We start from the raw sequence: 25,520 nt of genomic DNA, 5'->3' as shown, positions 1-25,520 counted from the left end.
TCTGGCATGCAACCATAATTTGGTGTAACCCATAACGAAAAGGAATACATCCCATGGTAAATAAGACTTCAAGCATTGTCATGAAAGAAAGAACTTGAAAGCAAGCACACAAGTACCAGCAACCCAGTATCTTCCCACTTGCCTCCAAGATCCTTCTTTTTGTTCTTGCGTGACTTGCGGCGACGTTCCAGTTCCCGGTAGGCTGCGGCAGCATGTTGGAGTCGCGCTATGAATCGTTCGATGTCGTCAAAGCAGTGGTTCAGGATGGCCTGAAATCAAAGAAAGACAATGTAATGTTTGCTACTATCTCACACGATGGTATAATGGTATAAGGAATATCTGCTTGGACGGCTTTTCATAAAGCACAAGCGTGGGAGTACACTGAACAGAAAGCATGTTGCCTAATTTACAGAAAACTATTTGCCTTTCATTTGTACTTGCCCGTTCTAAATGGCTACACCAATATGGAGTTTTTGCTAGACCGACCAGTGTGGCTCCACTATGAACACACGCGTCATATTTTACTACATAGAAGTGTAGAACCTAATGTTGCATTGAATACTACGTTGAGTTACATGATGCATAGCTGTATCTTTCTCTCATGTGTGATTTTTTGCTCTTGAATTTGAGCGGAGCAGTGAGAGTAGTCTCTCTAGCCTTTGTAGTATTGCCTGCTATCTATGAAATGGCATTAACAAGAGTTCAAAGGAATGCAAAAATGATACTCACCACGTCACGCTCGTACTTCTCACTTGTTGTCGAGCTGGTCTCGTCATTCGATTCACGGGCGTAGCCACCCCCTCGTGCATGATGTGCCTCTATCTTGTCGTGAGGTGGCGGTCCCCCGCGGTGCATGGGGCCGTGTGAAGGCGGTGGTGGAGACCCCTGTGACACGGCAGCGGCATTGAAAATGCTCACTTGTTCGCGCACGTTGATTCCGCCATTGACGGGGGGCTCGGGGGCTGCCACATTTGGCGGTGGGGGCAGGCCTGAGCCTCGGTCATGACTGCTGTGCCTATGTGACCAGGAGAGAGAGAGGGAAAGAGAATGAGTTCTTAAAAGACGTGTTCTAAAAGCTGAGTTATAAAAAAGACGGCAGATCCAGCATACTTGTAGGAATGCCAACATGCTAAGGACGTAGTCACTATACATTCAAAAAATAAGAATTAAGAACAAAACAAAAAGACATGATACATGCAACAACACGGAATAAATGTTATATCTGACTGTATCTTTTTGTTGTGAAGCGCACTGGTGGAGTGGTTTAAGAATTACTGTTGTCCTGTGTGAAATGCTGCATTAGTCAAACTGGTAGGCATGTGAACGACAAATTTACAGGAAAAATCGGACTATAAAATGAGACTGCTAATTTGTTTTTTCCTGCAGCATTCAATATTGCCCTTCAAATTCCAACGAGAATTAAGTCTGAAATTTATGGGAATGGTACCAGAAGTGCAGTGCAGGCAGTGCAGTATTCTTCCAATGTCATTTATATTTGAGGTAATAAATGCATCATCTGCACGAACACACACAAAAAAAGAAAGTTGTTGTGAACTGATAACAAGCATGCACAAGTGACATTTTTTTGTCTTACCTTCCTCGGCTCTTTCCCATCATGAATGCCTTGATGTCGTCTACGACTTCCTTAGCCTAGAAATGAAAACAAAAGTGAGCTGTCAATGACCCCTTAAACATTTTTGGCAAACAAGGGTTCGCAGTGCAAGTTGAGTAACTAGAAAACTATTCAGACAAATCAACACACTCGTGATACATTTGACTAGCCTAAAGCAGTTTCCTGGTGCACTTTACATTCTCGAAATCGTGCACCTTGAACACATTCATCTGGTTCATTCAGAGTTCTGAGAGGTGCTTTTACTTTCATACTGTGCAACCGAGACCTGGCAGAGTTCTGGTTACATGGGCTGCTGCAATTTCTGTTGTTGGCAGGGCGTCTACGGTGATGGGATTTAAGCACATGTGCATGTTGTACGTAACCATGTTTGTTTACAACAGAAGCAGTGCTGGTGTGTTTTTGCTTACAACCTCCAATCACACTGGCAAGTGGCTGAATGTTCAGATCGGGCAAGTCTTCAGTGGCCTCAATCTCGAGGCGACTCTGCATCACTGCGATCCAAGCTGAAGTGTGGTAGAAACCAGTCAAATGTACTATCAGATCAAATGTTTAATGTGGGTGAACGTATTTTTATAACAAAATTTTTGTCCGCATACAATTTCCATGGTCTCGAAATGTCAAATTTAGTAGAGAAGACTTACTGAGATGCGGACACACTGGAAGATGTGCATCTCAGCATGCTCCTGCTGGCTGGATGAGGTCGGGTCATCCTGGACCACAAAGACCAGGATGTTATTGTACAGCTCTCGAGGGTCATCTGACGTGAATGCTGTCGGGTCGCTGATTAGGCTCATGGGAAAGCGCTCCACCACATCCTGTGTGTCAAGAGGAAAAAGGAGCAATGAAACAAAACAGCAGGAACCAGTTGTCACAAATCTCGTCAAGGAGCAGTCAATAACTGTAGAACCTGTTCAAAACACTTTTTTTTTTTTCATGTGACAGAGAGACCAGCACATTTTCAATGTACAATGTGCATTCTGAATAGCTGATCTCATTAACGTTCAAACTCTGTGCTTCTTGTCATGGCTTGTTTGCTTTCTACGACCTATTCCTACGACGTATTGGCGTTCGCTCCAATAAGTTTGCCTATGAATTGGCCACCAAATTTCATATGGTAGATCTGCTAGACTTGCGTTCTGTCCTATGCTCGAACCTTTAGTTCTCTCTACTTCTTGAATCTTTGTGTAAATATTTGTTTTCAGCCATTCTTTGGATGTACTAAAGGCCATGCAGTTCCTTCAGCTATGCTTGCTCATGCAAAAAAGCAATGTGTGCATTATGGCCCTTAATTGTAATGTTATAACAATAACCATAATAATTGGAGCAACTGCACTCTATACTACTGCTCACACTCTGTACTGCACTGCTCACACGAATTAAGTAGTGATGCAGAGGCATGTGTGCAGCCTAAAGTGAGATGCGCTAGACACTTCTATTTTCAATAAATTTTCTTAGCTAAATATGACTTTGAAACACTCCACAATTTTTATGTGAAGTGATGTGAGGGGAGGGGCCCGCGTCAATCTTACTTACTCCATTCTCGCAGTCGATGATAATAACCCACTTGCGATCCAGCTTCAGCTTCATCTTCTGCGTCCAGATGCCCTTGGACTTCTCCATTTGAAACAACTTCCGCAACCCATCCTTGGGGGTCTCCAGCGCTGGAAGGTGCAAAGGTGTGGAAATTGCTCAAGGTAATGCTTACTATGAACTTCATCAATCCTCAGTTGTAATAATAGTATGCCACTACATTCAGGGTCAGTGAATCTGTAAGCCATAACACTGAGTAACAATGCAGGCATTTCACCTGTGGTGTTAACCATGACATTCCCTGTATTTACAAGCCTGACAGTTCCCATTCTTGATATAAGAACACATGGCATTGCCCCTAATTGGTTCGCATCAAATGGACTGGTGTTCTTTGCAGACAACTTTGAAGAGCTCATCAGAAAAGCATTCTGCAAATATTCGGTTCATCCATCATCACTTCAAACTTGGTACCTTGCTTGGCGGCAAAATGTAGAGCTGCTCTTATGTTACGTCACTTCAAAAAACAAGCAAGGACAGATGTAACTTTTGTTTGCAAAACGGTGAAGAACTGTACTAGTGTGCATACCAGGTGTCCCAGCTAAAATGACCCTTCTGGGCAGATGAGACCACACATATCATTTTAGCAGCCTCGTAAATAAGCCATTAGTATATTTTGTGTTCTTATTAACCCTTTAAGGGTCAATGACGTAAATATACGGCGCCGCAAACGAAGCCCAAAATGGTCGGTGCCGTATATTTACGGCGCCGTCTGTATGTTTAAAAAGCGCAACAATTTCCTAATTTTTTCTTTTCTGTCATGTGCTGCCACTATGTGGGAATACAGGGAATTTTTTTCATGCGCCTCTCTCTCTCTCTCTCTCTCTCTCTCTCTCTCTCTCTCTCTCTCTCTCGGTTTTCATTGTATGGTTAGTTTTAGCGCTAGCTCGCTCCTGCACATCTGTATAGTACCGCTTGTGCATTGGCGGGCGGATGGCGGTTTGGGCTTTGTTCCGTGAGCGGTTTCGGCTTCTTGCGCTCGCAAAACTGATGGCTATCTCATTACTAATCGCTCAAAAGGCGACCACATGTTTCTCGCTTGTTTAGTGCTCAAGAGGGTGCGCATAGGAAGGATGCCGCCGTGCATGCGATTCTGTTGCATTTTTTTTTTTTTTTTTTTTTTTTTTTTTGTGGAGGCTCGCGATAACTAATTGCCTCTGGTTGGCGATAAGATGAAGATTAGCGGAATTTTGTCACATGTTTTGCTTTTTTGACGGGCACACAACCGCAGTTTTCTTCAGTGCGCGCACCTACGCAGTTCGATTACGCTATGGATATACATATTAGTGTAAGAGCAGGAACATTTGAATCTTGCGAAATATTCTCGTGTGCGCATTTTCAAAGCCTTGAACTATAACAATGCAGCAAATTTTCAATTCTTATAAATTTATTTTCCTTTATATTGTTGTTATCCATGAATGAAGAGTACATATACACTAACGCAAGATATTTTTTTCTCACTTTACGGTCACCCTAAAAAAATTACGGTGAATTTTTTTCGAAATAAGTCCCTCAGAAGAATTGGAATCTGCAATAAAAAAAATCGACCCTGGGTGGTCGCATATGGGGAGAAAAATCAGCGCTCGAAGGGTTAATTAATATGTAGTGATTAATTAACTAATTTTATAGTAATACACTTTATGGCCACCATATTAATGCAAGGTTTGTAAAGCACATCTGACAGCATTACTTTCAGCTATTTACAATGTGCCGCCTTTCACATAGCTCTTTTCTGCATTCAATAAAAATGCAGCTGTGGCATGCAAGTGGTGAGCCGTAGATGCTTTTTAATGGTTTCGAGGGCTTTCTTGGAAGCACAGAAAAAAAGAACTACAAACACATGACACGCCACATACTAAAAGTGGTGTTTTCAAATGTGCTGTGCAAACTTGTATTGTCATTGTGGCCACAAAGTCATTATTTAAAAAGTTATAGTAGTCTAATGCTCATTACTTAATAAGAACAAAAAATGCAGGAAGCTTTTCAGTATGTTGCTAAAACATACAAGTGGTTTCGGCCACCCAGGAGGCTCTGCTTCTTTCTAACTTGCTTTGTGTTAGCTGGGACATTTGTTTAAACAGAACTTGCAAGCACGAAGATTCTCCTCATGTTTCTCTTAATTCAAGCCAAAATTTTGTTTCATACTATAACACAATACAGTTGATCCTCAATGTAACAGACATGGTTATAACGAAGCATAGCTAAGGTGTTTCTCGCTGATATCTATTGCATATGATTAATATTACTTTTCTCTTGGATGGGACTTCGGTTTAACGAGGTACGACTTTACTGAAATTGCTGGCAACCTGCAACCTTCTATGCCGAAGCCCTTTTTCGATCTGAGGTAAAACGTAACAGCACATTCTGCTTACCATACTGCTGTCCAACAGAGAAGGTGGCCAGGTGTTCAAGGAGGTACGAAGGTGCCTCCTCAGCTCCAAAGTCACTGTGCTGGTCTGCTGCAGGTGGAATACAAGGATGCTAATGAGCTAAGCATTCATGATGGTTCCCTACAATAAAACTCAAGTTTCGGCACTCACTGGTGTCAGTGAAAGCTTACAGAAGTACTGACACAAAAAATTTGGATCTTGTCTTTTCTGTTGTGATAAGTAGCTACTGACCCAGTTATCACGCACGAAACCTCGTTTGCTTCAGTACACGGTGGTTAATTAGTTTGGTTCAGCGCGCGGTGGTTAATTATTTGGAGCCTTGCCTATAGCGACTAGTAGTCCAAGTTTTGATTTCAGAGAGCAACAAGAGTGGTCGGCCAGTTTGTAAACATAATTGGTTACGTGACCGCACAAGACTGCGACGTGCACGCTGGTGTGTGAGATTCATTGTTGATGCCGTAAAATTCCAAGCAAGCACCTCCTCCCCATGCAAGCGGCCGCCTTCACTTTTGCAGTGATTTGAAATCGGCACTATCTATGGAGCAGGTGCCCCATTCCTTTCTCCACCTTATTCACTGCTTCATGAAACCTCACCAGCTTCAGAGTCTTTTTTTAAATGTCACATCTTCATGAAATTACAGAAAACAATGCATTTATTGAGGATGAGGAATGTATTGAATAGCTGCATTTCTCGAAATTTTCGCTCGGAATTTTACAGTAGTTATTTTTCTCCGTCTATGTACACATGTGCCACTCAATGTCCTCGTCACCCAGCAGCGATAATTTTCTGCAGACAGATTCACCACCATATTAGACATAGCCAATAACTTTCAGGCGTTAGCATCTTCAGACCAACAGCAACTATCGGCAGCTGCCGATAGGTGGCAACACGTCTATACTAGTGCCGGCTTGGCAGCAGCTGGTTTCCCCATAGACAAAGGCAAATTTGCATTTATTCCCTTTAAAACCAGGCAAGTAAAAGTGGCAAGTGTTATAATGGACCATCCAGATAATAAAATGCGATGTTTCTGAAAACTTTTTACTAATGCAAAGCCAGATGGAAGCATGAAATCATTTTTTTTTTTTCTATACTTGAGATGAGGTGAACAAATAAGACTGCTCTTCAGCGGGGTCCACTCTTTGCATCCAGTGGTGCTCAATGAACTCGGTTCATTTCTGCAGCTGAGGGCCATTATGGGAAAACCTTTTCGTGGCTGTAACAGCATTTAAAGCCTCTCTTCATTGGAGGGGGGCTCTCATAGGACAGTGACCAGTATAGCGAGTGCATACACTCTAGCGCGCGCGCGCGCGCACACGCGCGCACACACACACACACACACACACACGTGTGAAGCGTTGAATCACAGGATCCGGCAGTGAAACAGGTTAAAGAATAGAAGCACATAAGAAAAATACCAGAATTTGGAAAGTTGGATTTGGCTCGCACAAGGCATTAATGGTAATAAAATCACCTCCAGCACTTGTAAAATGGGTGCTGCAGTGCTATGGCTGACCTGCCGAGGGGGGCAGAGCCCCTCCTTAAACAACGGACCCCCTCGGCTTGAAGCACTGGCTTTGCCTATACCTGAATGTGTTGAGTAAGAAATCAACAACACAGTATGCAGCCAACATTGTGCTGTAATCGCACTTTGTGCATGCTCAGTGCAGCACAGTCAATGCAGATAGTTCGCGAAATCTTCCACCATGTGTGACAACTATTACAGCGATACGGAGAGCATCCCAATATGACCAGCGATCGAGGAAGACTGGGAGTGTGGCAATGAAGAGCATGGTAGTCAACAGAAACTTGTGACGTAATGCTGTTGACGTTATGCTGTGGGATGTTTACACACCCAATTCGTTGATGTCAGTGTTGCGAAGTGCTGCGCTTTGTGGTTTTATGCGTGCACATACTCTAAAACTGATTTTAAATGTTTTAAACTACATTGGCTGTTGATATTTTGTAGATGCTACGTCAGTGCCCACAGAAATCGATCTCGCCAGATATCTCGACTGTGAAATTCTGTGTCTGTACTCTTTTAAAGGGGTGCTGCAACACTTTTTTAACATGGTAAGAAATTGTTTGCGATCTGTAGACAATCCTAACAGGAACATGTGAGCCAGATATTATTCGATGGCATGCTGAGGAAATGCACAATGTCTCATAACAGATCACTCTCGCTTGCCCACAGCTTTCAAGGCACCTTCTGTTTTGTGGCTGTCAATGGCATCATAGACTGTACAGCAGCCTTATATGCCAGCCATATGACGAATGTCCGGTTCGCAAGGCTATGGCAAGAAATATGGCGCGTTCTACGAAATGTGCCATGGGGGTGGTGTACGAAATTCCCTTTGAGTGTGGCAAGTCCTACATAGGACAGACTGGACGCTGCATAAATGAACGAGCCAGGGAACACGAACTAAATCTATGAAAGATGACGTGGCACATTTGCCAGCGCACTGCAAGGACATTTTTCTGAAATTAAGATTCTTGACAGAAGCAGAAATCAAACAGCATGTCAGCTAATGGAAGCTTATTATATAAGAAAAAAAGGTTCAAGTTGCATTAGTGATACATCTATCTTGCGCTACAAATCGGAAACGAGATTGTTTGATCGCTGGAAAACAAAGGTTTGTGAACAGCCAGCGCATGCGTGTATGTGTATCTATATTCCTGGGCCACTGCCCAAACTAAACCGGTTGAAAGTGACGCCTGTGATGTCTTCTATGTGTCTTCTTTTTGTGTGTGTTTTAATTTGCGGCAAAAAACATGTCTTTTACTCAACAGAAATATGCACCTAACAAAGATTTTAAATTATTAATACTGCGATGACTCAATTCGGATTACAATAAGAGCGAAAGCTAGCGTACCAAATATGCACATTATGAAATCTCGGAACCTATCATTGCCATTTTGACTGAGCTCATTATGCTGCCATCAGCAGCGAGTCTATGAGAAACATGAGCGTGCACTGATCTTATTTTAGTCACCTTCCGCTCACACTGATATCTCACAGTAATGGCATCGTAAACTAAATGGGTGCAAACAAGTATTTCCGATTTTCAAACTCTCTTCTATCATGAGCCAATGCAGTCAAAATGGTGAAGTTATAAGTAAAAAAGGTGAAGCTATAACAGACATTCCACATTTCATTTTAACCACGCCCAACCTCCAGCAGACAGCAGTAATGATAAAGGCATTGCATCAACCAGATGAACGCCAGATTAGGCTCTTAGTATGTACATACCATACACGACTGGCACAGGATAGGATAGTTGAGAGCTATAGGAAAGGCGTTTGTCCGGCAGTAGATTTATTTATCTTGCGGTGAGCAAGGTTGTGGTTATGATGAATAATGAGGATATTAAAGTTGTGTCATGCATCTGCTGAGACATTCAGCAAGGCAACCAAGAAGTACACAAAGCCATCAAACTGCAACGCTCACCGGAGCTGTAGCCATTGGAGTAAGCCGACCTTGAGCTCCTCATGTCTAGGTCTGCTCGGTCCTTGTGTACCAAATAGGGGTCGTAATCACTGCAAGCACAACAAACACCACATTGGTTGCCGTCGAACACCCGTCGTCGAAATCCAGAGGCCAGCAGGAGTGCACTCGTTCAAAGGCACAGCCTCCATCAGGCGTCGATAAGGGCACAGCATAAAACGCCCCTGCCCAGAGGCTGGACTAGGTGCTTATCTCTGCCACATACCTAAAGATAACTCTCTCAATCTCGGGAACGCTTTCAGCGCTCCATGCAACTCCAGACATTCAACAAACGTGTTATCAGCCCCGGAGCAATGTCAACTGATTAACAGGCCTCCTCAAGTGAGCAGCGACCCTAGTGCAAAGATAGCTAGGGGTGGGGTCAATGAAAAACCGATTCTGAAAGAAAGTAAATAAACCTGAAATGCCTTTGGGCAGATAGAAACCCCTAATCACACCCAGCTGCCACTTCAAGCATTGAGGTTATAAAATGCACCTCTGCAATAGGGTTCAATATCGCTGTTAGTGGACATTCTGCAAAGTAGTGTCTGGCTGATTCTGAAATTGCAGAGCTGCCAGTTTGTGACATTAGATAAAAATAGCAGAGTAAAAAATGAGTTGTACAAGAATTTTGTATTGCTATAAATAGGTGCAGTATTTTGAACCGCTTCTTTATCTGCTTTTAATGATGGAAACGTCACTAATAAAACAAAATATAGAATTTTCAAAATGACTCACAATACCTTCTTTGCTACAAGCTCCTTTTACCACTAGTGTCAGTTTAGGTTTCTTGAATGTAAGCCCAACTGCGCCGTCACTACCCCAGAATAATGTGTCGAAAAATAGTTGCTAGCCTGATGCCGACTATCAAAACACGACTGGCTGTCAAAGCCACATCATGCAGTTTGTCCCATATGTGTTACAGCTGATGATCTTGCGTACCATGTAGTAAACATTCTTTAGTCTTTTGTTTAGCTTCATATTGCAGTTAATTTAACTTTTCTGTCCTTGCTCATTCTTATTTATTTATTTATTATTTTCACTTATGCCATTTTGTAGTTGTGTCTTGAGGTTCAGTCCTGCTGCCAATTAACACCAGGTCTGACAATATGAAAAACCAAGTTATTTAAGGAAGAAAAAAGCAACAGCATTGCATTGAAAGTGTGCTGCTCAAATGCTTTTCTGAGCATAGCATGTGACTGCAAGAAAATGCCTGCAACACTGTGGCCAGTAAAAAAAGTGTGGTGTGATATCCACTTCAAGTACACCATGCTGTCTTGTACTAGCAGAAAAAACCATAACAGGCCTCCATAACTGCAAATTTATTGATTAGTAGAGGCAGATCACTGACCAGTGCAAAAATACAACACTTTTAGGGAGCCTGCACAGATCCCCCATTCATTATAGACCAACATAACTTTTCAACTGTCTATGCAACAAATCAGGCATTGAGATAAAGAGACATCAGCTAGCCAGCTGATGAGAGCAGTGGGCTTAGACTCTTCGACCTGATGCTGATGCAGGAAAGGGCTGTCATTTATACTTCACAAGGTATGCATTTATGGTAAAGTCAAAATAAAGAGTCTGTAGAAAGTCGCTTAAGTGTAACTCAAAACATTGATAAAACAGCACTAAACTCAAGCTCTAAAGATGGCAACCTTGGATGACATGGCAAAGCTACGACATTCCAGTGCCCACTATAACATTGCTGTGACCTCCAACTTCTACAATGACATATTTCTTTTGGCCTCAAATGCTTGCCACTAAGGCTTCAGCAGTTGCCTTAACACCTACCGCTGTATGGACAACCACTGCTGAACCTTCATGGGCCAACAGCAGTGCTGCAATGCACAGCCTAGTGAGCGGAGGAAACAGTGTTTAGTAGAACATGCTGTAACTTTGCACTGCTAAAGTGACCACTCATATTAAGGAGCATATTTCAAGCACCTGACTAGACTGGGCAGACAAGAACTTTGGAGCACAAATGCTCCTCGCAATGTGCATATCCAGGACTGGGTTTGCCGGTACACATCGAGCTAAAGCAGACATTAATACAAGCCCACCTGTTACCAGTTGAAATGCCGTTTTCATTGTATCCCCCTACTGGAGGCAGTCAAAATGTTTTTAGCTGTACACTTGAACAGCTACAGCGCCTCCCCGGTTCTTGAATAAAGTTTACTCTCTCTCTTTCTCTCTCTCTCTCTCCTGACCACCGCTGGTTCCCCATAATTCGAGGCTGTAATACAAATGTAAGGGCACCACTACTCACCTGCTCACAGAATGCCTGTCCTCCCAACTGTCCACTTTCATCACCCCTGGCATGGCTGCCATTCAATTGGCATCTGCAGCAGATGACCAAACAAAGCACAGGGAATCGTTAATGTCCATTATTCAACAGCTTCAGGTCAATGTATGATGGGGAACAACAGTACAGTTTCAAAGCAAGCTAAATGGTGTGGATAGACTGCTTTGGCCAGTATAATTTAAAAGAGACATGAAAGACACATTTTGCCTGGCTAAAGTGTGAAAATACACTCCTGAAAATCTGTCCACATTTTGCCCTGTACCAAGATGTGGGGGAGTTGGTGCTTGGGAAAACTGAAATTTAAGGCCACATCTACCTCCCCTACAATTTAGACCACCAGAGAATTAAGGGAGCAGTGCACACGTCATCCATATGTCAAGGCAGTCACAGGGACCCTACATTACTTCAACAATCTCGAACAATGCTCCTTCAGGCTTTGCTACCTTGGACACTGGGCCCAATGGTGGCAAGTCACTGGAGTCACTGGGTCGCACAGAGAGGGCAGTGCGCAGTCATCAAATATGCTCACAAAATAATGAGAGGAGTGAGTTCTGCAGAAAGAATCCGGTAAGCTGGAAGCACTACTTTTTCTTTCGTGTTCACATGCAATGCAGTTTGCTTACAATGACTTTATGACTAGTCTTGGAAACCATTAGCAGGACGCTACATGTGTGCAGCAGAGCTAGTTCTTCATTTCTGAAGTGGTGGCACAGTGAATCTCCCACACTTACGCAATTTAACTCGAGTTAATTATTGCCTTTAATGTCCCTCTGATACGAAGGCAATAAAAGAACTTCGGCCTGCTGACTTAATAAGTGATTACGCACGAGTAGTGAAAGATACAAAGCAAGCATGGTTTATAGCCTACGTAGGAGCCATGTGGCATGGTAGAGGTAAGAGCTTTGTAATGCCCCATCCATCTTTACGTTATCTGACCATAGATCATACAGTTAACCAAGCTGGCTTTGGCACATTTTCTTGTTATGCATTGTTGCTTGCACCATTAAAATGATTGCATACAGTACATCCACATGATAGCAAAGTAAGGAAAGAACCACTGTCGCTTTTTAAAGTGTAACATTGATCTCGGGGACCATCTTGCAAGTTTTAACTTTCAAGAACACTGCAGGAACCAAGCTTTCAAACCACCTGGACACAAGCCAACAAAACACAACACAAGCTATGACTGTGTAATATACACTCTGGCTAATACAACGGAAGACCAAGTAAACCTTAACAAATCGTTACAGAATATTGACAAATGGTGCAATAAAAATGGCATGCAAATTAACACCGATAAAACAATGTGCATTAAGATTACTCGTAAAAAGACACCTCTCCATTTTGAGTACACCTTTTGGATACAGACATCAAGTGAGTGAATACTGTCAAGTACTCGGGGGTTACGTTAACGCAGTCTTTACAGAGGGATGTCATATCGATCATATCTTTAGACGAGCGTTTAAACAGCTAGGTTTTTTAACACGCAAACTAGTTAATATGTCTCCCCAGATAAAACTAACAGCGTACAAAACACTTAGACCCATCTTAGAATATGCAGCAATAGTTTCGAACCTGCACCAAAAGTACTTGACCGACATGTTAGAAAAAATCCAGAACAGGGCACATAGATTTCTTTGTGCAAATTATGCCAGGCAAGAAAGCGTTACTGCGCTCCGTATGCAAGCCCGTGTTGCAACTTTGGCTAGCCGGCGTAAGCTAGCCTGCCTAAAGTTTATTTTTCTTCTTTCCCACAATTTAGTAAATATATATAAAGACGAATACTTGAAATCTTCGAAGAGTCACTCAAGTAGAAATAATCACGACAAATGTATACGCCCCTTCCCACGCTGTAACACATTTAAGTATTCATTCTTTACTTTAGCTATTGAAATTTGAAATGACCTGCCGAATGATGTTGTCAATGCTGAAACAGTTCACGTGTTTCTGCCACTTCTGAAATCTTATTTTGAGTTACTGTACTAAGCCGCTTGTGTTTGGTGGGCAAAGAAAAGTGAAAACTATGCATTGCGCACGTATTTACACGCTCTTCTGTTCAAATGAATTTTCCTTTTTCTTCTTTTGTCTTGTCTCTCTTCATATTATCACTTTTGCACCGTGCATAACCTTTTAATACTGTATTCTTATTTTATCTTCAACATGTTTAAAATTCTGATATGCCCGCTGAAATATTCATATGCATAGTCCATTTATTGCTTTATTGTTCTTGTCATTATGCTTACAATGTATCAGGCTTTTTTTCTTTCTTCTTCGTTAACATGGAGTCCTTGTACCTCCTATGTCCTTTCCTCTATAGGGCTGAATAGACTTACAGTATTGAATGAATGAATGGAGTTAATTAATTAATTAATAAATAAACACTTTTACATATGAAGCACATTTCTTTGCACTTCTGCACGCTTGAACTTCTCACCTATTGCAAAACAAACATCCTACATATTATTAACATGAAAACTTTCAAGAAGCTGCGCACTGTGCTTTTGTAGATGTGCTTCAAAGAAACTGCAATATCAAAACATGGCTCCTCCTTTTTGTTTGCAGTGCAATAGCTGAAGCACGCAGACATGGCCACACATTGCAAAGAAGTTGGTCACATAAATAGAATGAAGTTGTCTTTAATTCCAGGTGACTGTGTGGATGAATGGCCTTTGCTGAAGCCTATGAATCACGAGTTCTTTCAGCCCATTAGGAAACCTTACCATAGCCTGAACTATTCACTCTCTCCACCTTGTGCATGAGCACCATGTTTATTTTGGCTTCAACTTTTGTGAGCAATCTTTTTTTTTCACACATGTATGATTTATTACCAAAAAAAGTAAGTTTCATAATTCTTGCAGTGAAGCTGTTAAGCCTGCTAAAACAATGCTAAGAGCATGTAAGAGATCTCAGTCTTGCACTCCTTTTCTTTTTTTTTCTTCCTAGCACTACTGCTCTTTCTAGTAGTGCAAACTCAACACGCACGCTTTGTTGGCTGCAGTGATGACGTGTGTCCTGCCATTCGTCCCTGTAACTAAAGAGAATGCACCGCACCACAAATCACCGGGAAAGAAATCTCTGCGTACAACAGGAGAAAAGCCATTGCCCTCAACAGGCAAATTAATGTAGCCTTTGTTGTGCAGTTTGTGTATTCTTACACTCCATTTACGCTCCTGCTATAGGAGGCAGCATTCTCCAAGAAATACACGCCAATCTAGTGCAGTGCAGAAGGCAACGCACCCTCAGCTTTCCACCACTTCCAACATTTCCTTGCGTCGCAACTGGTTTGCGCAAACAACTCGTTCCGACAGCTTCGAGTCAGCTGCTGCGGAAAGTGGAGTCGTTGAGGTCGCCCTCGGCAGCTGGTTGTAATGACCATGCCGCACTGGTTAGATGGTGGACTTGGTGAGCACTAAATCGGATGCTCGGGACGAAAACAGAGGCGAGGAAAAGAGAGGGGCGGAAGCTGACAACGCAGAAGAATGGGGTTGAACGCCACGCCTCAATAAACGCTCCCCCTTCTGCGCACAAACCGCGGTCACTCTTTAAATGTCAACAAACGGCCCCACCGTGCCCTGCCTGTCAATCAGCGCCCAGGCCCTGTCAGGCGCCGCGCTCCCTTTCACAGTTTCTTTTTTTTCATTTTTCTTGCTGAACACCAATATGGTGTCGAGCACAGGGAAAAAAAACCAACAAAAAAGCAGCCCAAGCCGTGTGCGTCCCCCTCTCCCTTCCCTTTTTTTTATTTCTCTCGGACAGACGGACAAGGTCGGTCTGCTGAACAAGGCGTAATGATTTCGTCTGCTTTTCAACGTCGTGGAAACAACGAGAACTTGTCTGTTTGCTGTTCACTTGTTCGGTTCTTTATTTATTCCCCGACCACAAACACGCCACATCGCGTGTTTTTGCGCTCTGACACGACAAAAAGGGTGCGCAGAGCGCCGTTATAATAACGGTCCCACGCGCAGGTATATATATATATATATATATATATATATATATATATATATATATATAATTCATCACGAGGACTCAAGCGGCGAAGCTGTCAGCCAGTCCCACGGGCTTTGAGTGCACATTTTCGGTTTCGCGATCGTGCCTGCCGAGTGCCCAAGGAATGTCGCAATTAAAGCCAAGCCAAGCCGAAGCGTCCTTCATTCCGGTTTTGATTAAACTAGAGCGGCCGTTACCCAGACCGTGCGCTGCGCCAATTCCGCTAACAAGCTGTACGCGACTGAGACACGTTCGAGAAATTTCGAAGGAAACGGCTCGCTTCCCATGCGGCCTTGCCCACACGTATCGAAAGCGAGCATACGCAGTTTCGGGCACGGCAGCGCAGAGATTACGACAAGCTAATACTCCTTTGAAGGAGTAAGGCGAAACTCCATCTTTTACACTCTAAAAACAGTTTGCACCCTTTGGGGTGTATATCTGTCCCACAACAATAATCGTCATCTGCCTTCCTTGCGTTTCCATTCTTGAAAACTCGGCGCTCGCTACTTTCCTGTCGAGAATGCTGCGTCACACTGATAACGCGTATGCCGTTCGTGACTGGGAAGTACCGGGCTCGCAGCGTTAAAGAAAGGAAACGCTGGCAAGACAGATGACGATTATCGTTGTGGGACAAATATACACCCCAAACGGTGCAACTGTTTTTAGAGTGTATAGAATGTTGAGAGCTTTGCGCCATCTGGGGCGAAAGTGGTGAAAAGAAGAGTTCTGAGGTTTTGCGTGCCAAAACCACGGATGTGGTTGTTACGAAGCACACCGCAAGGGCGACTTCGGATTAATGTCGACCACCTAGCGGTCTTTAAAAGAGCACATGCCTAAATAAACGCACGGTATCACTTTTTTTTTTTTGCATTTAGCTTTCACCGAAATGAGGCTGCCGCGACCAGGATCGAACCCGCTACCTCGAGCTCAGAAGCGGGTCCTGGAAGTTGTAGAACCCTAGCGATTTTCCGCTCGCAAAGACCCAAAACTCCATTCCACTCTTTGTGGCCCCTTGCTAAACTTAAATCTAACTATCTGGTACGCAGCGTTGAAGAAGGAATGCTTTCATAAAGTATCGCGTGGGCGTCGGCCGCACGGCGTGTCAGCTACCTTGCAGAGGCGCGCAAGGCAATTTCTATACGTGTGTATTCTCAAAAGACGAAGCGCCAACAGTGACGTCACACAAGGAAGGAACAAGGTCAGGACAGGAAGCGCCTTGTCCTGTCCTTGTTCCTTCCTAGTGGGCCGTCACTGTTGGCGCTTCGTCTTTTGAAAGCTATGCACCAACTAGCGTCACAACGTGTTCTACTGCAATGTGTTCGCGTGCTGCGCAGTTCGCTTCGCGAGTGCACCTCGCCGCCACAAGGCCGCTGGCACGGCGTGACGGGCGATTCTCGCGCGAGTTTATGGAAAAAATAAATTGCGAGGATGTACGAAGTATGTGTGACAACTGCTAACATGTGACAAACGTACACGTTAAAAGGTGCCACTTCTCGAATATGAGCTTCGACAGTGCGTATGGAGACTGCCCATCGTACACTCCACACTCTAAGAACAGTTTACACCCTTTGGAGTGCCCCTTGTGCCACACAACGATAATCGTCATCTGCCTTGATGCGTTTCCTTTCTTTAACGCTGCGAGCCCGGTACTTTCCAGTAATGAACGACATGCGCGTTATCAGCATGATAGCATTTCCTGTCGGCAATGCTATCATGCTGATAACGCGCATGCCGTTCGTTACTGGAAAGTGCCGGGCTCGCAGCGTTAAAGAAAGGAAACGCATCAAGGCAGATGACGATTATCGTTGTGAGGCAGAAGGGGCACTCCAAAGGGTGTAAAATTTTCTTACACTTTTCTTTCTTTATTTGCCATATTAATACTACCGAATGCCTAAGAAGTCGTTAATAGGCCTAGTGCAAAACTATATTTTCTTCAATCATCAACGTACGGTAACCCGGACAGTATGGTCTAATCCGACCGCGTGTAGTGCACGTTATGCCGATTATGTTTCGCGTAATGGAACAAGAAATCACAATATGAAACATGTACATATAATGTGGGCTCATAGGTATCTCCAAGGCACACAGGCCTCTTAATGAAATGGCACGCGATATTTGACCCCTTTGATTTCTGATATTTCGGCCGCACCACTTTGGCGTCTTCCACTGGATGGAAGCTACGGCTTATGTAGCACCGAATTTTGACCGACGAAGCCGTGCCAGGGAGCACATCTCTGCTCAGCGTAACCAAACAATAAACAGCGACAGAAAACCTGTAGAAATATAACGTCCATAATCGCTGATGCACACATACCTCTTAATAGAATAGCGGATGATACTCAACAACTTCTTTGATATTTCTGTATTTGTGGTTTCGACCAAGGTATGATGAAGATTTTGTATACGTCATTCGGCAAAAAGTGAAAGGCCGAGGCGATCGGTCGGGTGTCCGATATGCACCTTTTTTTATTAGGTGCACCAAATAATCTTTAAGAATCGCCTACGGCAGATAGCACAATTCTAAGCTTTGATCTAAATTACTAGACGAGGCGGCCATTACGAGAAATCAAAACGTTCAAGTGAATAATTAGCGTAATTACGCTAACTAAATTTAATTAATCATTTTACGCCATATATTTCAATCTACGAACTATAGCCGCTCAGTTCGCACGGCGTACCCAAGTGGAACGAATTCTCTGGGCAGCACCAATTTCGAGATATTAATTTTCAAGGTGTCCGTCAAAATGCATTGGCGTTCCAAATACTTTTGAGAAACCGCTGTTTGATGCGCTGAAGCACAAGAGTAAATGGAACACCACTGCATTTCGACGGACACTATCGAAAATTAATATCTCGGAACTGGTGCTGTCCAGAGAATTCGTTCCACGTGGGTACGCCGTGCGAACTCTGCGGCTATAATTCGTAGATTGAAATATGTGGCGTAAAGTAATTAATTTAAATTAGCGTAATTACGCTAATTATTCAATCGAACATTTTGATTTCTCGCAATGGCCGCCTCGTCTAGTAATTTAGATCAAGGGTTAGAATTGTGATATCTGCCATAGGCAATCTTCAAACAATTTGGTGCAGCTAAAAAAAGAAAAAAAAAACGCCCTGTATAGCTATTATATTGAAATGCCGCCAACGTGAGTCCTACTTTTTTTTTTTTTTCTGCGACATTCTTCCACTCTATATACGCAGGGTCCTTCGCTCTTGAGGAGAGCAAGCGGTGTGGCTGCGGTCGGGTTCCACTTCTGTGAAGAGTCACCACCAACGCGTCGAGGACATTTGACGGGGCCTGCCGCGGTAAGAAATGTCGAAAGTACGTGCAAACGCGTACGGAAATCCTAGAGAGTCCCGAATGAAGCACTCGGTCCGCGTCTCGGGTGGGACAAAACGGCCTTATCGCGACCAACCTAGCATCAGGTGCGCTAAAAAGAAACTGCCTCGCAGCGGCCCGAGAGAAAGAACTTGGGGCGGGGGAGGAGATAACGGTCCTTGTCGGGCTGACCCGTTTCCATCCGTATGCACGTACGACGTACGGCGTTGCTTGCGAATTAGCCTGGCTGCCGTATTCGCGGACGTATACCTTTGTTTGCAGACGAAGCAGCACCGCCCGACCTAGCGAAGCAGACGACCAGTACTCTCGAGCAGACGACTCGAGAGCGCAAACAGACGAACGTTACGGCGGTTTCGTCCGGGTTGTGCCTGTTTCTGGGGTGTTCAAACGCCTCACACCAGGTCGCACAAGAGTTCCTCGGCTTTTCAGATGTGCAGTATGCGGTCACCAAAGGTCGCGCACCAAACGCTGCCAAAGCAATAACATGGGCGAAATCGATACAACGAAATAGCGCAACTTGAACGCCTGAGGCGACTCATGCAAGTTACTGACTTGCATAGCGAGGGGCTGAAGAATAAGCTGGGTGGCATTTGTGAACTATCCTTCCACGCTACTAAAAAAGCCACTCAAAGCCACGGCAAGCTTGAAGTTACCGCATCAGGTCGTCGCGACGTCATAAATTTTGACGGTGTCAGCTCGTGCCTAGTTAACCATTCAACTGTAAAGATGGGAGAATGCACTGTGTCATAAAAGAGCGAGGAGCGTAACTTAGTAAATTTCAAGAACATTTACCGACCCACAACTGCCAAAATACGAGAAAATAATTTGAAAGTCGAGACGTCGCACTGAAATTCAAGGTGAAAGTTTGGCCTTCTCTTTCTCTTCAGAAATCAACCTCATACCGCGAAGAATTCTTTCTCATTTTAAACTGATTTAGTTTTTCGCTTTTAGTGTCGTCCTTTTATGCCACTGTCAGAAGGCATTTAAAGAAAAAAGGAATCGAACAGATAGAGCATAAAGGAGACTCATGAGACGTAATCGCGGCTCGTATCTATAGGCCGTGTGCGTGTGTTTTTCAAGTTCCGCGGCCCCCCAGATGCACTTACTCCCTCAAGGTGCCTCGGTGGGCGCGGAGATAGCATGCAATAGTGTTCGGAACCTTCGCATTATCTCAGTTGCAGCAATCGTTCCTTTCTGTAAAGGTCAGAAATTAGTAGCAGCTACGTCTAAGGAATGAAACACGGCATCCCTTGGGCATGAACGATCTCCGACGCGAGTGGGCGCGAACAACGCCAGGATCAAGTTATGGAAATTAACAATAGCCATTTTTATAAGAAAACAGTATTGCTCTACAGACGACGTTTAACAAAATTTGTACCAGAGATAAACAGACGACGGCGGACTTTTCGGCAATGTTTTCCTGCAGCGCATGCGGTAGCCATGTTTTGCCGCGTTCGGTGCCCCTTTCGTAGTTCGCGTCACTGAAAGGTAAAATCGCAGAAGTCTCGTAATTTCTTCGAGGAAAAAGAAGGAAATGAACGTATCTCTGCATCTCACGGCCCTAGGGCAGATATTTTCACGTACGAAGGAATATCGCTTAACCTGCGCAATCGTGTCGAGTGTTTCGGCGGCGTTCTCGGGCGCACTCACACCAGGAAACATTTGTGCCACCGAGACTTTTTGGCCGCGGTACAAGAATGCAACCTCGTTTGCTCTTCGGCTGTAGTCGCCATGCCTGGCAGACGGTACCGGCCGCACGGCTGGCGTTGCAAGGGCGTAGGAGATGTGTCAATCGACAGCTGCGACGTTGGTTCTTCTTCCCACGTTCACGTTAAGTCTCAGCAGCTGTGACACACGAGATTAAGTTTTAATAGGTTTTAACAGCCAACTTCGTTCACTTGCAAGCACATAAAGTGTTCTGTTCTCCACAACAACGTGTGCCGTCTGACGTGTGTATGTGTCGTCTGCTCGGCGGACGCACGACGTACGCCGCAAGGAAGCGGGCAAATTCAGAGGGTCGGTCGATCGTGCGCGCCCACAAGCGGTGCTAGGCCGAATAAAGAAACGACGCGTGAGAATTCCTCCGGCTGCATGGTTACAGCGGAAAACGCGGAAGTGTCACAGACAGTAGAAAACGCGATTGTTCAAGGCGGCGTCAGCGCGAATCGGCAGTCGTGACACCTTTCCTTTCTTCTCGGCTCAAATGTGTGTCAGGTTAGACAGCAGCAGTGATCGATGCAGTGGAGGAATCTAGCTGAACGAACCCAAATAGCTTGACAACAGCCGAGCGAAGCGTGTTAGACGATTTTGTTTTTTTTTTTGTTTCCCTAACCATAATACGCGAGAAAGACGGCTCATTGCAACTTTTTTAAAAGCGATCTAAACACCATTCTATTCGTGCACAAACGCTCGCGCAGGCGAACCGCGAGAGCAAACGAGCCAAGGAACCAACCAGTCACGCATGCCATGCGATCCTGGAGTCGGATTCGCCAGTCCATTCGTACGCAAGAAACTGCTCGTAAGACCGGCCGCCGACCAATCATTAATAGCGACTGGGTCGGAGACAAAAGCGCCGTCCAACGACAAACAGGCGTGTAGGCAACGCCGACCGACTCGCCTACGTACTGCAGCCACCACATCCTACCTGGTTTTTCGAGCCCAGCAGACGAAAAGGCGACGCGATCCGAGCCGCCTCTCTCCTTGTCGAAGTACGAAAGTCCAAGCCCGGCGAAGGCTTGAGGGTTCGGTTTTCACAGGGTTTCGATATCAGTGCTGTCGCGAAGCGCGCTCGCGGGCACGCACACGCAGAGGAAAGGTATGTCAGACAGGGAAACAAAAAAAGGAAGGGACACGTTTCCCCAAAAGCCGCGACAGCGCGCGATCTGAACAGAATACCAGAAAGAAATAAGCATAAAAAAACGAGAAAAATTGGAGGTGGCGGAAGCAAAGAAGGCGGGCGCGCCGCCCCCACCGCCCAGTCCGCTAGCAACGAGCGAGCTTCGCGATCGTAGGCACACTACGCCGACGGGTTGGCGGTCCCCCCCCTCCACTCTCCATACATGGCAGACTGCAGCTCGTGTGGGGGGGCAGCACGTTCCGAAACGAACGAGCGCAGCTACGGCGAGACGTGGCCCATTCGCGAAGGCGCATTCGTGCAGCTTTCACCCAGAGAGAAATCAGGACAGATCGCCGCTCGTCCGTCAGGCCAGCTTCGGGTGCCGTTTCGCGAGCGAGAAATGACCGCTCGTGCGGTCTGTGCTTGCGCGTCGCACACGGCTCCCAACCTGCGGCGTCACCCGACGCCGCGGGCTTCAGAACAAACACAACAAGAACTCCGAGACGAGTGCCGCCGCCGACGCCAAGTCAAGCGCGTCCCCTACACGGATGAACGCTGTTTCTGAACGCGCTGCGAGCCTCGCGAACCAACCCACCTGTGGTGCGTCGCTTGCCTAGAGCCAGCCTAGGCCGGGAAGTCTTCGGGCGATGATAGCACACAATGTCGGCTCGCCGCCGGACAGGTGCATCGGTGGACGAAAGCGACGTTTCGGCGTACAAGAACGGGCCCGATCGGCGTGGTACTCCTTTTTGCTGGCCGGTGAAAACGTTTAACTTCTTGACCAGGTGATGTCAGCGATGACAAACTGCGGCGCGGTCAGAGGGAGTCGAGGGAGAAAAACACCCCACAGCAGAGCACGCACACACGGAAACTGGCCCGCGCCGAACGCAGAGCCCGTTGCGATGTCGGACAGGCGCAATCCGTTCTCGCTCGACGAGGTCGGGCCGATGCGAGGCGTAGCGAAGCCGCGTTTCTCACAGGAACAGTTGGACGGCGAATCGACGACCAAAGTTGTCGCTGCGCTGAGCCTCCGGCGGACACAAGAAAAACTTTTAGCAATTACGCAGCGGCATCGGCTGCTGCTGCATTTTCGCGACGGGCGACGCCGCGCTCCGGAGCATCGGTATGCAGGCAGGTACGCGTAGAACGAGAAGCAGCAAAAGCAAGAAATAAAAAAAAAAAGAAACGCGCTCACACCGACGCGCGCCTGCCTTGCGCGCTCACGCACACAAAAAACGCACGCACCTCCACAAAGCCGAAAAGGAGGAGGCGGCGCGGCAGGTAGCGGCCCCTGCTGGCGGAAGTTGCGGACTGCCGTCACGAGACCAAACCCAATGTTCCCAGAGGCGCAGCCGCGTTCTCGCCAAAAGCGACCGATGGTATTCGACGCTAGCGTGTCGTCTGCTTCTACGAATGCATGCACTCATACCTGTCGCCAACTCCAGTCCGGGAAGCGATCGGCCTAAGCCTCACCTTGAAACATTGGCGCATGCGCCACCTACAAGGTGCGAAAGCTAGCTCATAATATTTGTACACAGAAATGTTTAGTTGAATTAGCTGCTTTCTTGCTTCCTAGATGGCGCAAAGAATTGTAAGTGTAAGATTTTTGTGCATTTTGGGGTGTCATTTCAAGTGTCGGACTTGGGCAAGCGTCGCCACTAGATTTGATTACTGAGATCTCTAGCCGGGCTCTCCGCAGCGAGGCTTGACCCCAATACTGGTTCCAAATCTGGAACTACGCGCTGCTCAGCAGCAGCAACGAACTGTGCTCGATTCATTATTTAGCGTTTTCCCTCTCTTAAAACTCTCCCGACCGCGTCTGCGTGCCACCCTTACTCTGTCGTGTTTTCTTTATACGTCGCCAGAAATCGCGTGTAATCGAACGACCCTTTCCCGCCTATCTATATTTGTTCCCTTTCTTAGGAGGCACGGAGTGTGTAATTAAACACTTAACCTTCTTCGCAGACGATATTATATAGATAAAACAACGACAAAGTCGGCCAGACTGCGCGTTTTTCGGGGTCGATGTCGTCTGGTCGCGCAGCGCCCTTGTCGTCTGCCAATCGGTCATTTAATGTTTGTGCTTTATTTTATCCTATCGTCGGCCGGTGGTGTTGGGTGCCTAGACATCGCGCCTATGTGCGGCAACGTGAGAAATGAGGCGCAGACAATGTTTGGGCAGAATGGGCCGACTTGAGCAAAAATTTAATTCGTAGATCTTTTTCGCATTCGAGCCACTTCCTCGGTTCGTATATCGATTAACTCGTCCCGTATTCTGTAGGGGGAGGACCTTTCGAGGGGATCTTACTTAATGTGACATTTGGTATACTCGTGATTTTATGCGACTGTTACGATAACGGTAGTGCTACTTTAATGATGTTCTTATATGTCTAAACCAAAACAGAAATTGTTTGACTCATTTCTGTGCAATCTTGAACTGCTTGTCGTTTTGCGCACTTAGTTTTGGTATGTTGACATGTACTTTTTTTCTGCTGTTTTAAACCTCTTGCTAACCGTACGTTCTTCGTGTTATACATGTTTTAACAGGAGGTCCCCCTGACAACTTTGGCACCTCCTTCTACATTTTGTACCAAAAAAATTAACAACACTTAAAGCTTGAACAGTCGCAACCGAAATCGCAGATGGTTCGTCGCCGAACTCACAAATTAACAAGTTCAGTTGGTGAGCGCTGCTTGCCATATGCTGACCGCCTCCACGATTGGTTGACATCTCAAGCGTAAAAAACTTTTGTAAATGCGGACCTTGGCGTCTACCGTATGTACATTGAACACTGAAGATAGCGCATGAATAGGCACCGACGTGACTTGGAAGCGCCTAGATAAGCATTCTGCGCTACATTTTTACCGTGGAGTACACTCGAAAGAGCACTCCGCCTCTCCGCGTTGCGTTATTCAACGAACGTTTTGCGAACGAATTAACGCAGGCATATATGCGCGTGTTTTGAGCTTGTAATTGCTTTGCGCGTCTTATCGATAATGTGAATTTTAAGAAAAAGATCTGAGGATACCTAAGCACTTATGAGTTTTGAAGGCGTCCAGTCGAACGCCGCTGTCCGGTCCTTCCAGTTATGAACTCCTCGCGGGAAAGCAAGCGCGCTGAGACGCTTGGCCGCTTGGCGCGTTTTGATCTGGCCTTACTGAGGCGCAGTTAGAACGCAGGCGAAAGCTTGCACAGACAAGGAACGCGCGGATAACACAGGCTTCCGAGAGCGACGGTGACGTGGCGCCGCGGCGATGCCCTCTCCCCTCATGCGGCACCTGGAGCGCCATCGCGATAGCAGATGTTCCCTTTCGCCCGCTCTGCTCCGGCGAGGCGCGCTCGTGACGTGGCATCGCAAGCAACCAATGGGAACTTAGGTGCCGTTTTTCGCTTGTCCATGCAGACTGGCCAGACAACACATTCTGGCCAGTTGTCAGTCCCTTTAATACACGGAACGAGCGCGTTTGGTGTTCATATAGTGTCATTTCTCCACGAACCGTTTCTTGCGTACTGCGACTGAAAGCCGTGGTGAAACGCCAGTGCGTTTCTAGGCTGATTTTGAGCGACTAATGCGTCCAGAGTGGTTATTAAAGCCTTCGTTGAAATATACTGTCTTGTGGTGAGCCGCTTGGTTTCTATACTCGTGCCAGCAGTATCGTCTATTATCGTGGAAACAACTATATATATATTGTAAAAGAACGATCGTCCAACACGCCAGTGCGTGTTTTGTCAAAACCTTTCTTTTCCCCTTTTTTAATCCTGTCTTTCGATGTTTTGTAGGCTCTACAGGTTCTGTTACCTTTATCCTGTTGACACGAAGGGGCAACAGCTGACGACAACGGCATACCGTTTATACGCACACCTCGTTGCGCGGCTTGGTAGAAACGCTTGCATCAACGTATACGAGTGGATCATCACCGCGTGTGTCCACACGGGACGGCCGCAATGGCACGCTGT

At 45.6% G+C, this 25,520-nt stretch overlaps 1 protein-coding gene across 2 annotated transcripts in view; it reads right to left on the bottom strand.

Moving 5' to 3' along the window:
- The window catches only part of LOC126539526 (uncharacterized), a 54,844-nt gene extending 32,045 nt beyond the window's left edge, over positions 1–22,799 (bottom strand). Inside the window, exons 1-9 of one of the 2 annotated variants that reach the window (XM_050186398.3) lie at positions 22,159–22,799; positions 11,362–11,434; positions 9,057–9,145; positions 5,593–5,679; positions 3,167–3,294; positions 2,275–2,448; positions 1,595–1,650; positions 730–1,015; positions 143–269 (exon numbers count right to left, since the gene is read on the bottom strand). In XM_050186398.3, coding sequence (XP_050042355.1) covers positions 143–269; positions 730–1,015; positions 1,595–1,650; positions 2,275–2,448; positions 3,167–3,294; positions 5,593–5,679; positions 9,057–9,145; positions 11,362–11,423 — 1,009 coding nt within the window. In that variant the 5' untranslated portion in view covers positions 11,424–11,434; positions 22,159–22,799. The remainder of the gene's footprint in view (positions 1–142; positions 270–729; positions 1,016–1,594; positions 1,651–2,274; positions 2,449–3,166; positions 3,295–5,592; positions 5,680–9,056; positions 9,146–11,361; positions 11,435–22,158) is intronic. The other variant, XM_050186399.3, reaches the window with a different exon arrangement.
- Positions 22,800–25,520: the final 2,721 nt, after the last annotated feature.

Source organism: Dermacentor andersoni, chromosome 11 (genome assembly GCF_023375885.2).
Source record: "Dermacentor andersoni chromosome 11, qqDerAnde1_hic_scaffold, whole genome shotgun sequence".
NCBI lineage: Eukaryota > Metazoa > Arthropoda > Arachnida > Ixodida > Ixodidae > Dermacentor > Dermacentor andersoni.
Note: the sequence above shows the minus strand (reverse complement) of the source record. Positions and strands in the feature narration are given on the sequence as shown.